This window comes from Dasypus novemcinctus, chromosome 13 (assembly GCF_030445035.2).
Source record: "Dasypus novemcinctus isolate mDasNov1 chromosome 13, mDasNov1.1.hap2, whole genome shotgun sequence".
In the NCBI taxonomy this organism is placed as follows: Eukaryota; Metazoa; Chordata; class Mammalia; order Cingulata; family Dasypodidae; genus Dasypus; species Dasypus novemcinctus.
In genome coordinates, this window is record NC_080685.1 from 18,373,807 (window position 1) to 18,387,294 (window position 13,488).

The window sequence follows — 13,488 nt, forward strand, 5'->3', positions numbered from 1 at the left end:
GCGCCCCGAGCTCAATGAACTTACCCTCTAGCCAGAGGCACAAGGTATAATTATAATGATCAGCAAAGCAAGTTCATCTTTGATAACTTACTAGACACACATTTCATATCCCTAAGAGTGTCCTACATGAGAGGGACTGCTAATTGTCTCCAGTCCTGCCAATCTCCCCTTCTAGAGAAACCAAGCACCTGAATTTCAGTGGCGCACCAATTGCCCAGGATAAGGATATCTCCCAGCCCTCCTTGCAATTAGTTGCCATCAAAAAAACAGGGCTAAGCCCAAAGGGATGTAAGCAGGAGGGGCGAGGGTAGACTCCTGGGAGAGCTCTTAAAGGGCTGGTGAGTATGCCCTCTTCCTTCTTCTCTGCCTCCTGCGCTGGGCTGCAGGCTTAGCTGCTGCAGCTTGACCCATCCGGCACCACGCAGTCAGCCAATGGCATGCACTGAGGGGCACAGAAGAACTAGACAGACGTAGTCTGTGTCCCTGGCATTCACGGAATTATCCATTTATCTCACTGCTGCATTTTGCAACCACTGCTAGAAACCAAAATCTTTTTAAAAATGCACACCACTCACTTATAAAGTAGTTTTATATCTTAAAATTTTTTCTATGAGTAAGAAGGGTCAGCTCATGGTACGTACATGTGTGAGGCTATATCTTTGTACTTAAGCTTTAACTTTCAAAAACCCAACAAATGGCAGAATGTGGACGTTGGCCTAGTTTTATTATATTGCAAAAGCTTCAGTATCCTAACAAATTCATTTTTTATTCCTTTCTTTCCCATGCCCCCACCAATCCAAGATTATTAATTTGGTATACCAAATTAAAAGCCAAATCACCTCAGATTCGTTAACAATTTGCTTCAACCTAAAGCACATGTAAATCAAGATATAGGGAAAAGGGTAGCTGAGCCAGCAAAATTCAAGTATAAAACATAAAGAAAGCTTTCACAACAGTAATGAGCTCTCTGCAATTTAGAATCATCCATGGTAACAATCTCTCATTCCATTTGTTTATGATTTATTCATCATCTTGAAAATACTTAGTGAAGTGACAATGATGAGATTCTCAAAATACTGTACAGTTGTTTCTTTAAGAGATAATAATGGCTTTTAATAGCCCAACTGTTCAAAGGAAAATATTGCTGGAATAAATTTGTTCAAATTTGTTCACATCTTCTTTATTATTAGATATGATAGATTCTTCATGTTGTGCCAAAAATTACATGGAGATAATATGAGTAAAATAATAGATTTCATTGTTTATACATTAAAAACCAACAGCAAAAATCCATTTAATATATGCAATGCTTATTACTAGCATGACTTGTGTGGCTTGAGGACACTGTGATTCCTCAGAACTCTAGTTATATGTTAAGGCTTAAATGTACAGTCTCTAGTTACATATTTGACAAAAAGAAGGCTTGGCCTATAAAAGCAAAAAGTAAAAATAAAGAAAAACAAAAAGATGATAAGCTCCAAATGAACTTGGTGGCGTTCATTATGAAGACATGATAGCAACTGAACAAACTACCTTTGGTCAAATAACTCCGTGAAGAAACCTCCCTTCACATACCTTGGCAAGCCTTTAAAACAAAATGTACTCATCTTGAAATACACCTAATTTCTGCTAGCGGATTTCCTATTTCTTTACTCGGTTTTAAATAGTAACTCCCATTACTTCAATTTGTGAAATATTTTCAAAAATTATTATTTCAAATCTGGCTACCTAATATACCTATTTTTTTCATATTTCTTTTTAAATATGCAAACTTCTAAAAATATAGTATTTCATATATTTAAATTTATAGACACATATTTAGGGCCCATGATATACTATGTACGACATCTGCCCTCCAGCAGCTTTTAAACCCTGAGAGAAAGAAAAGGGCAAGCACACACATACACACACACACTCCAGCATCTTTATACTTCACCACATTCATCTGTACCATTTAGTCAGCCAATGAGATGGATATTAGTTCTTCTCATTTTACTGGGGAAGAAACAGGTTGCAGCAACTGATTGATTTTATATCTGAATTTGTGTCTTGTTTGACCCTGCATAACAGCAACTGAAGCATCAGAAATTCTTTCCATGTTTTTATTTTTCAGAAGTAAGTTCTTACTGTGCCAGTGAGGACTGAACCAGCATCTTCTGAGATTATCCCTCAGTGTACAAACCTCAAGGTGACCTCAGTTACTCTAACAACTGGGGCAGGAAAAGAATACAAGAGTATTAAACTCTTCCATCAAGTGAGTACTTTGGCCAAGGCAGCAGTGGCATCTTCTGTGTCATTTCCTGAGGAAAGCTCTCAAAAAAGCTTACACATAAAAAGCCACTTCATGGTCTTTTCCCAGTTTTCTCAGTCAGCCTGTGGGAGTCTGTGATTTGTAAGCCGGAAGACAGCCAAGGGGAAAAAAAGGAAGATAACTGTCAAATAAAAGAAAATGCCAAGACCCGGGCCAAGAGAGAGACTGCTATAAATAATCACAAGGCCATTAGCAAATCCCGGACAGAGGAGGGGGAAAAATAAAACAGAAAAGGAAGAGCTGTCACACGTGAACAGCAAAACAAAAGCTGACAAGAAATTCCACCTCATTTGCCAAGGCTGCTGCCAAAACGTCCTCCAAGAAGGGTCATGTGCGCCACAGGACCCTTCACAGCCACATTCGCATGCAGCAAAGAATGTCCTGCCTGGCCACATGATCTAATAAATAGAATAAATATCCCATCAGGCAACAACTGTGAGCTACTCACCATAGACAGCTTCCCCGTGTTCCAGTTCTCGTCTCAATCTGTTGTAATCTCCTTTAACACTTTCCAGTTTTTTGACATTCCTGGAACTCAGCACCAGCAGCTTGGTGAGAAGGCCCTCCAGTCCTTCTCTCTCGGATTTCAACGACCTAATCTCCTCTGTGAGGTCCTTAGCTGTGCAGAAATGGTTTCCTAAAGCACATTGTGGGAGAGAAAGAGGGAAAAGAAGCTTTAGAGCATCCAGTGTGTGTGTGTGTGTATGTATGTGTGTGTTTGCCCTTTTCTTTCTCTCAGGGTTTAAGCTTTACAGCAGCTAATGTGCACTAAAGGAATGGATAAAAGGAGACTGAACTTTGCAATTGCAAGCAACTTCTTTAACCACCTCTTACGGAGGTACAAGGAAAAACACTCAAGCTGGAAAAATAACTGCTTGCTTTATCACCTTATTCTCATTATATCTGCTTTAGAGTCTCTTTGACCAATTCATGTCCTTCTGAAACAATGTGACCCAAAATCTCCCAGTAGAATCCAGGGAAGACACAAGATATGACTTCTATCAAATATCCAAACATCAAAGAGGTGGAAAGAGATTGGGTCTTGGAGTCAGACTAGGCCTAAATTCAAATCCTAGTTCCCTTGTTGTTCAAATTGTAAGACCTTAAGCAAGGAAATTAGCAAATCTGGGTCTAATTTCTTATAAAATACTATTATAATGACACCTGCATTATAGACAGGCTTCAAGAATAAACATGAAATTCTGTAAAACACTGAGAAAGGACAGAACACATTGACTTTCACAAGGTTGCAGGATACAAGGTCGATATGCAAATATTGCTTATATTTCTAAATATAGCAACAAACAACTGGAAGATGATTTTTTAAATACAACTTATATTTAAAAACTCAAAATACCTCTATATAAATTTAAAGAAATATGTACAAGACCTCTACACTGAAAACTATGTTTTACACTGCTGGGAGAAATTAAAGACTTAAATAAATTTTAAAAATATGCTATATACATTTCAATATTGCTAAGTATCAATTTCCCACAAATTTATCTATTAAAAGATACAATTTCAATCAAAATTTCACAAGGCTTTTTTTTTTAATTGACAAGCTTATCCTAAAATTTATGTGAAAATGTAAAAGGCCTAAATAAAACTATCTTTAAGAAAACAAAGTTGGAAGGCACATACTACTTGATTTCAAGACTAATGTTCCAGCTATAGTAAATCAAGATAGTTTTCCAATGACATATAGACACATAGAATAATAGAGCAAGGGAATAGACAGTCCAGAAGTAGATCCACACTGATAAATCCAATTGATTTTTTTAAATTTATTTTTATTTTTTATTTCCCCTCCCCCCTTGCAGCTTTCTTGCTGTCTGCTCTCTCTGTCCATTCGCTGTGCACTCTTCTGTGTTTTTGCTTGTCTCCCTTTTTCTGTTGTGTCACCTTGCTGAGTCAGCTCTCCGCGATGCTTGCAGAACAGGCGGCCCTCCACGGTGTCTGTGGCGTCTGTGGGCGGGGTGGCTCTCCGCAGCGTACAGGTGAACCTGCCTTCACAAGGAGGCCCCGGGTGGCGAACCCAGGTCCTCCCCTATGGTAGATGGGAGCCCAACTGAATGAGCCACAGCCGCTTCCCTATTCAATTCATTTTTAACCAAAGTGCCAAAGCAAGTCAATGAAGAAAACAACATATTTTCAACAAATGGTGCTAGAACAACTGATTGTCTGTGTGGGGAAAAAATTAGCCTTGGCTCATACCTCAAACCATACACAAATTTGAATCTGTGATGGGTCACAAATCTTTAATCAGTCTGTGAAGGTAGAAGCTAGAATAAAGCTTCTAGAAGAAAATATAGGAGACTATTTTTCTGAGAAAATGATAACTATGAAATAACAAAATAGAAATGGACTCCATCAAAATTAAAATCTTCCACTCATCAGATGATACTATCAACAAAATGAATAGGCAAACCACAGACAAGAAGAAAATATTTGCAATACATATATCTGACAGAGGACTTGAATCCTACAACTAGGTAATTAAAAGACAAATAAGCACACTGGAAAATGTGCGAGCAAATTAAAAAAGATTTACAAGTGGCCAAAAAGCACATAAAAAGATGCTCAAGGTCAGCAGTCATTAAGAAAATGCAAATTAAAACCGCAAGATTTCACAACAAAACCACTGAAATGGATCAAATTAACTAGACTGAAAATGTTAATGTTGGCATGGATGTGGAGGAACCAGAACTATGATACATTGTGAGAGTGTAAAATAGTATTTTGACTTTGGGAAATGTCACTTTCTCATAAAATTAAATATACACCTATCATTTGATCCAACAGTACTACTTCTAGGTATTTATACAAGAGATATGAAAATCTGTAATGAAAAATTCTTATCCTTGAATGTTTATAGTCGTTTTACTCATGATAGCCCAAAATTGGAAACCTGGGATAGCCCAAATAACCATTAATAAGAAAATGTTTAAACCATGCTATAAATGGATTATGACTCAGCAATAAGAGAACAAATTCTTCAAACACACAGCAATATGAATGCATCTCAAAATATGTTAAGTTAAAAAAGAAGAAGAAAATGCATATGGCAGGATTCAATTTATATTAAGTTCTAGAACAGGCAAAACTAATCTATGGTAAAAGACATCAAAACTGAAGTTGCCTGAGGAACAGAGGCTAATGCATGGAAAGGGGTACAAGGGATCTTTTTGTGGTGATGGAAAAATTTGTCCACTCTATACCTATTATCCAATTCCAAGGCCTCTTTTACAATTTTCAGCCACTTTCCACAGCAACATCCCACTTACCAGTACCAAAATCTGTATTTTAGTTTCCTATGGTTGCTATAACAAATGACTAAAAACATGGTGGCTTAAAATAACTGAAATCTATTCTCTTAAAGTTCTGCAGGCTAGAAGTCTGAAATCAAGATGTCATCAGGGCCACACTTCCTCTGAAGGCTGTGCGGGAAAATCTATTCCATGTCACTGTCTTAACTTTTAGTGCTTGCCACCAATCCTTGGCCTCCCTCGGCCTTTAGGTGCATCACTCTCATCTCTGCCTCCATCTCCACATGGCATTGTGTCTGTGTGTGTTTGTGCCTCTTATAAGAAAATCAGTCATATTGGATTCAGGGCCCACCCCTAATCAAGAATGACCTTACAACTTCATTGCATTTGCAAAGGTTCTATTTCCAAATAAATTCAAATTCATAGGTACCACAGACTGGGACTTCAAAATCTATTTTGGGGATAAACAATTCAACTCACAATAATCCATACTGTCAATTCTAAGATGCCCAGTGGTGTTTTTTGTTTTTTTGGGTTTTTTGTTTGTTTGTTTGGTTGGTTGTTTTTTTTTGGGGGGGGGGGGGGAGTTGGCTCTTAAAGAATTTAATGAGGTTTTCTAATATTTTCACAAAAATTTTAAAAGAATCCCTTTATGATCAAGTTGCATCTCAAGCATAGCAAATGTGGAATATCATTACCTCATCTTCAGGGGGATGGTTACACACACACACACACACAGACATTCCAAACACATATACAAACTTTTGATTCTTTGTCATAAGAAATTAAAATATAACTTAAAATTTGCTGGCTTTTTTTAGTCAAGTTCAAGGTACGATCCTAAGCAGATATTCCCGCCTCACATAGCAATAGCTTGCGGTGGACCACTATGGAGGCTGTGGGCTCCATACAATTCCTTCCCTGCTCACGGTGCTTCAATACCTTTCACTCCCACCACAGAAAGCATTTCAGAATTTAGGGATGGGAAGGACATTATTGAATGGTTCTAATATATATTCAAGGTAATCAACCTATAACCTTAAAACTTTTAAACTATTACTCATGTTCAATCCTTACAATATACTTTATAACTATGGTTTTGAGAGTGGACAAGTCACTAGGACATGGGGAGAAAATTAAATCTGTCTTTATATTTTTATTTATTTTTCTAATGTCTACTTTTTGTTTTCTAATATACATGTTAGCACAGGAGTACATACCTATGATTTATAACTCCATATTGGAGCTGTGTACATGATTATTTTATCAGTAGCATGCAAAATCAAATATTTTGGACGTCAGTAGTTGAAGGGTGTCAAACTAGGGCAGGTATATCCTTTCTCTTCCCTTTCATGCTACTGAAGACTTCTGAAGGACGAAAGCAGTTTGGTGGATGGCTCTGCTAGTACTGGCACCTGCTTCTTGACCCATTTCCTACCTGCAGGTTAGGCCCTGATGGGGCTGGCTTCAAGCATCTTGCTAACCTCCAAAGGTAGTATAAAGGTGACTCCTCTACTTGGTGCACTACAACTTTTAGTAAATTGAGATTATCTAACCAGGGAGGAGAACTGATTAAAATAGTCTCTCTGAGCTCCAGCAATTAAACCTTAACTAAATATAAGTTAGAAGTTTGGAAAGAGTTATAACAGGTAAGTGAAATGAGTAGTTAAGATTTTTCTAAGATTTAGAATTCAAAAACTCCAGCAATGATTAGATTCCAAAATTGATGTTTAAGTAATGTATTTGTAAACCAAATAGTCCTAAATTGTACTTTGTAGGTCTTATCAACTCCATAAAAATATTTTAAGGACACCTGTATACAAAATTTCAATTACACGAGTATTTCTTTTCCCATTCTTCTCTGTCCCAAAGAGCTTCTTTCAGATGTAGTTTAGAACTTATACTCCTCAAATTCAGTCCACTGCTCTTTAGGCAAGATCTGCTGCCTCATGGTAAGGTCTAGTGCTCTCTTAAAGTGAAACACACTGTCATTACAAAGGTTCTCAGGATGTCTTCTTATGACTTCTTTTACATCTTTCATTCTTGGTTATTGTATCGTCTCGCATTAATCCCAGTTTATTGAACCCTGCAGCATTGTAATACCAGTTTCAAATACCATCTAGCCACTGGCCCGATGCTGCAACAGCAGGCCAGCTGCCCATTTTAACCCCCACTTGTTTTTGTTTCTGTTTTTTTACTATATTTTAACATCTCTGACACAAGATGTATCTTTCAATCACTACCAGCCAGGAGGCTGTCAGGATGTAGTTGTTCTAACACTATTTCTAATGGCCTGGCTGAAACTGCAGTGCCCTGATGTTTCCATCTATACACCATTTAAGGAACATCTGAGTCCTGGCTGTTTTCTTAAAACTTTCTGTTGACGTGAGCTAGTAAGATCTGGAAAGTGCATACAGCATAAAGAACGTGAACAATGGTGTTAGGATCTGTTTTAGTTTCCTAGGCTGCTTAAGCACATACCAAGAAACGGATTGGCTTAAACAATGGAAATTTATTCACTCACAGTTTTGAGGCTGGGAAAATGTCCAAACCAAGGTGATGCTGAAGACCAGCTGCCAATGAGCCTTGGTTCCTCTAGCACATGGCAAAGCACATGTTGGCATTTGCTCGTCTCTCCCTTCTCTTCTGGGTTTCATTGATTTCAGCTTCAAGCTTCCTGCAGTTTTTTTTTCTCTCTTTGTATTCATTCCAGTTATAAAGGACCCCAGTAATGGGATTAAATCCCATCCTGATTGAGGTGGGCCAAACCTTAATTTAAGTAACCTCATCTGAAGGTCCTACTTAAATGGGTTTATGCCCAATGTTTTTGGGTTTAAGAACATGTTTTCCTGGGGTACATACAGCAGCTTGGAAGAAAATCCTAAGAGAAAATAATAGCTCGTTTCTTGGAAAAAATTAAGTTGCATTGCCAATAGTTTCAATGGTACAGAGGATGATAATGTATGGAGAACCATGGAATTTGACAACACTGAGTCAAATGGGATACAGAAGACTCAGACTTTGAGCATAAAGACATTTTAGAAAAACCACAACCAAGTCATTTTCCTTATATTTTCCTTTTTATAAAGTGATCTGTAATTTTTTAAAAACTAAATAAATACATCTTAAAGCTATTTCAAAAGTATAAAACAAAAATTCTAAGCTATAAGAAAGAATTATACCATTGTTTAATCTTTGTAACATATAAAACAATGGTACATTTTATATTTATTGAAATACATATTGTAATCCCTACCTTACAGACGAAAAATTAAAATCTAGAAAACTAAATATCTTTGGAAGGTCACATAACAATAAACAGGAGGGTAAGTTTCCAACTCAAATCTAACTCCAGAATCCCTCCACTTAAGCACTAAACTATGCTTCATTAATATTTAATAGGAATATTTCAACCTGGTATAAATGTTGAAAATGTTACAAATATTTTCACAGCTTAAAAGTCTTTCAGTTTATCAAAGAGAACTGATTCCTGAATAACTAGCCATATAATTTCTGTCACTGAAATCCATAATTTCCAATTCCATAATTAAACACATTTTATTTTTAACTGTGGTAACACACATAGAACATACTATTTCCAATTTTAACCACATTAAGTATACAATTCAGTGTCATTAATTACTTTTACAGTGTTGTGTGGCCATCACCACCTTCCATGATTAAAACTTTTTCATTACCCAAAACAGAACCTCTTTACCCATTAAGAAATATCCCTCCATACTTCTTCCCCCTGGTCCATTGTAACCTATAATCTTCTAATCTATTCTCTCTATGAAGATGTTTATTTTAGATATTTCGTATAAATGGAATCAAATAATATTGGTTTTTTTTGGGGTCTGGCTAATTTCATTCAATGTTTTTAAGGTTCATCCATGTTGTATCATGTATTAGAACTTCATTTTTACGGCTGAATAGTATTATATTGTATGTATATACCATATTTTGGTTAGCCATTCATCTGTCAATAGACACTTGATTTTTTTTACAGATAAAATACCTTTTGAGACTCCTTTTTTTTTGTTTGTTTACCACTGAACTAGGCAGCATGGCAAAAACACAGAAAAGAACAAGGCATTTTCCCTGCTATCAGGGAGTTACCATAATACAAAGGTAATAAGATACATGCATAAATACCTGAGAGAATGTAAAAAGTGCCCTGGGAAGAATATGCAAATATACACTAGAAGAGCTCAGAAGAGAAGAGTAACTATTCTAGAAGAGGAGATGGAGGAAGATTTCAAGAGGAAAGAATGTGAGATCTCCTAAAGAAGAAATGAAAAGTGAGTGAATTCCAGACAGAGGAAAGATGATGAGGAAAAGTCTAGTTAGAGAAGCAAAGGACTTAGTGTTCAGTGCATGAGCAGGAGGGCCTACAACTGTGGGAGAAGACTAGACTGACAAAGTGTTGGATCCAACCCATAGAGGGCCAACTGTACCAAGCTGTCAGGTTTGAGCCAATTTAATATTTATGAACAACAAACAAGTCTTGGTAAGTCTACAGGAGAACAGGCTGTACAGCTATGAGCTTTGAGTTTCAAACAGAAAAATAACTAAAATGTTTACAGCATCAATGAATTCCATTGGAACAATGATTAAAATTTAAGGCAGTTGTGGATGGAGACTTCTATAGCTGCCACAAAGAAACTCAATACAAACCCCCATGTTCTTGGAGAGTTTGCAGGAGGATCAGTCTCCAGCTCTGTGATTTCCTCTCAACAGGGCAGTCATGGAGACAGTGTGATGTCTTCAAAATAGCCCTTCTCAGATCTGGTCATCAAGCTGGCAGAGTGAGCCACTCAAGGATTCTATTCCTCCAGAGAAGTTTTAAGCAACAAACAAGACCTGGCAGAACCATCTTTCTCAAAGTTCCAGAAAACAGTTAAAGAGTTGCAAAACTAGGGCAAGATTTGAAAAAAGAAAAAGGCAACTTAAAAATAGTAGGATCACATGGCATTTTGTTGGATGCTCCCCCTTCATTGGCTCCTTCATTGGCTCAGGGCAGAGCTGGCCCCCACTCCCAGTGCAGGTATCTGGTCCCAGTTCTGGAAGGAACAGAAGAACCCTCATGCATATACTCATATACAGGGAGCATGCATGTCTGTGCCAATAGACTGAACCAGGACACTCATTGCCATCTTGCCATCTATGACAGTTTGAATTTATTTTGTGAATCCCAGAAAAGATCATATGCTTTGAACTAATCCATTCCTGTGGGTGTTTGACCCTTCGGTTGCATTAGATTCAGGAAAGAGGCACTAATTAGATCACTGTTGATTGCTTTAGGGACTTTGATTGGACTGTATCAGTGAGGTGTGACTCATGTTAACTCTTAACCCTCTTGCTGGGGTCTTATATAAAATGAGGACTGAAAGCAGAAAAACACAGAGAATGTCAGCTTCCATTTTTACCCTGCCATGGAGAAAGGACTTCAGGTTTGCCTGCAGTCACAGAAAGACAAAGTGCCCCAAGAGGCTGAGAGAGAGGTTGGAGGTGGGAGGCTGGAGGCTGGAATCAGTGGAGCACAGAAGCATGGAAAAAGGCCCCAAGAGGCCTGTCCCAAGGAGAAGCTCAGGGCCAAAGAGACTAGCCCTGCCATTTACTTGATGGCCCACAGCTGAGCTCAGAGAAAAAGCAGCCTGGAGAAGAAGGCAGACACCCAGGCAGAGAGCTGCCATTTTGCATCACCAAATGGCAGGAGTCCAGGATCTGCCAGCAGCTGACCTTAGCAAGACAGAATCTCCAACAATGCCTTGATTTGGATATTGTCACAGCCTTCGAACTGTAAGCTTTTACACTACTAAATTCCTGTTATAAAAGACAACCAATTTCTGGTATTATGCTCCCAGCAGCTTTAGAAAACTAAAACGCTGCCCCAGAACTTGCCCTGTGTGTAGGATACAGCTCATGGAGTTCTCCCAAAGAATGCTATAACAGAATAGTCAAATCGTAGCTGCCTAAGGTAAAGGTTTACTGAGTATAGGACAACAGTACAGTGCCCAGGACCATGCTGAAACACTGTTTCCTAGAGAAAAGGGGGACATTTGGATCTGTGTCAATGGGGGAATCACCAGTGTTACATGCATGTCCAGGACAAGACACATGCACAGAAAAGATTGGCAGGACCCTATGCTTTTGCCTCAGCTTATTCTCTAAATTTATTGTTAGGACAGCTAAGCTTTGAAGGAGAGCACTCACAGACCAACCTGGAAATATTGTGAAATGTGGTTTATACTTTCCTTTTCTTTTTTTCTTTTCCTTAGCTTTTGGCATTCAAGAAAACCTCTATCATAACACTAGTTGGATACAAGCTTATGTAACAGATGCCTTAATGTCTAAATTTTAGCAATAACTCATAAAAATTTCAGAATTTGCAATAAAAGTCTACAAAACATAAAGAAACAGAAAATGGCTCATACAAAGGAACAGATGGAAGAATTAGGCTCCACCAACAAGAAAGACAAGAACTTGGGCATACCACACAAAGACTTTAAATAATGACACCAATTATGCTCAAAGAGCAAAGGAAAACATGTACAAAAAAAATAAAGAAAATTGGGAAAACGATAGATGAACACAAAGAGAAAGTCAATAAAGAGGCAGAGATCATATAAAAGAACTGAAGAGAGCTGAAGATCACCATTACATAAACTTAAAATTCCCTGGAGTGGTTCTCAAGCAAATTATAGCTGGCAGAAGAAAGAATCAGTGTACCTGAAGAAATCCCTCAGTCTGAGGAGCAGAAAGAAGAAAGAAGAAAAGTAAACAGAAACCTGTGAGATTCCATAACACCCATCCATATACACATTGTGGGGATCCCAGAAGCAGAATAAAGAGCAAATGGGGAAGAAAGATTATTCACAGAAACATGGGCTGAAAACTTTCCAAATTTAACAAAAGGCATGAATATACACATCCAAGATGTTCAACCACTGTAAACAGGATAAACCCAAATGGATCTACAATGAGATGTATCATAATAAAACTGTCAAATATGAAAGATAAAGAGAGAATTCTGAAAGCAACAGGAGAGAAGCAACATGTCACATACAAGGGAACCTCAATAAGACTAGATGCCAATTTCTCATGAGAAGTCATGGAAATAAGAAGGCAGTGGGATGACATATTGAAAGTGCTAAGAGCAAAAAAATGCCATCCAAGAATTCTGTATTTGGCAAATCTATCTTTCAAAAATGCAGGAGAGATTAAGACATTCCCAGACAAACAAAAGCTGAGGAAGTTCATTGCCACTAAACCTACCCTACAAGAGATGTTATATTAGTTTTCTAGTTGTTAAAACAAATAATAAACTTTGGGTTGGCCTTAGCAATAGGAATTTATTGGCTCATCGTTTTGAGGCTAAGAAGTCTTGGTTCTTCCTGGGGTCAGTATCTTCTGGCTGGCTGACAATCTTTGGCTTTTCTGTCACATGGAAATGCACATGGACATGTCTTTTCCTTTCTCCTCTAAGCGCCATTAACTTCTGATTCTGATTGCTCCCAAAGATTTCTCTCTCTATGCCCAATTTCCTTTGCTTTAAAGGACATCAACCATATTTGATAAAAGTCCATGCTTTAGTTTAGGCACACCTTAACTAATTACATCTTCAAAGGTCTTATTTGCAAATGGATTCACACCACAGGATCAGGGCTTGGGACTGGAATATGCCTTTTGTGGGGGACATAATTCAATTCCTAACAGATGTGCAAGAGAGTTTCACAAGTTGAAAGGAAAAGACAATAGACAATAGAGTAAACACATGAAGAAATAAGGATCTCTGGTAAGGGTAATGACATGGATAAATATAAATTCCAGTATTATTTAATTTTTGGTTTATAACCAGAGTTTTTATTTCTTACAGGGTCTAAAATGCAAATGCATATAAAGTAA

General features: G+C 37.6%; 1 protein-coding gene across 1 annotated transcript in view; it reads right to left on the minus strand.

Moving 5' to 3' along the window:
* The window catches only part of DISC1 (DISC1 scaffold protein), a 373,484-nt gene that overhangs the window by 206,822 nt on the left and 153,174 nt on the right, over window positions 1-13,488 (minus strand). Inside the window, exon 8 of the mRNA XM_058275388.2 lies at window positions 2,760-2,948. Coding sequence (XP_058131371.2) covers window positions 2,760-2,948 — 189 coding nt within the window. The remainder of the gene's footprint in view (window positions 1-2,759; window positions 2,949-13,488) is intronic.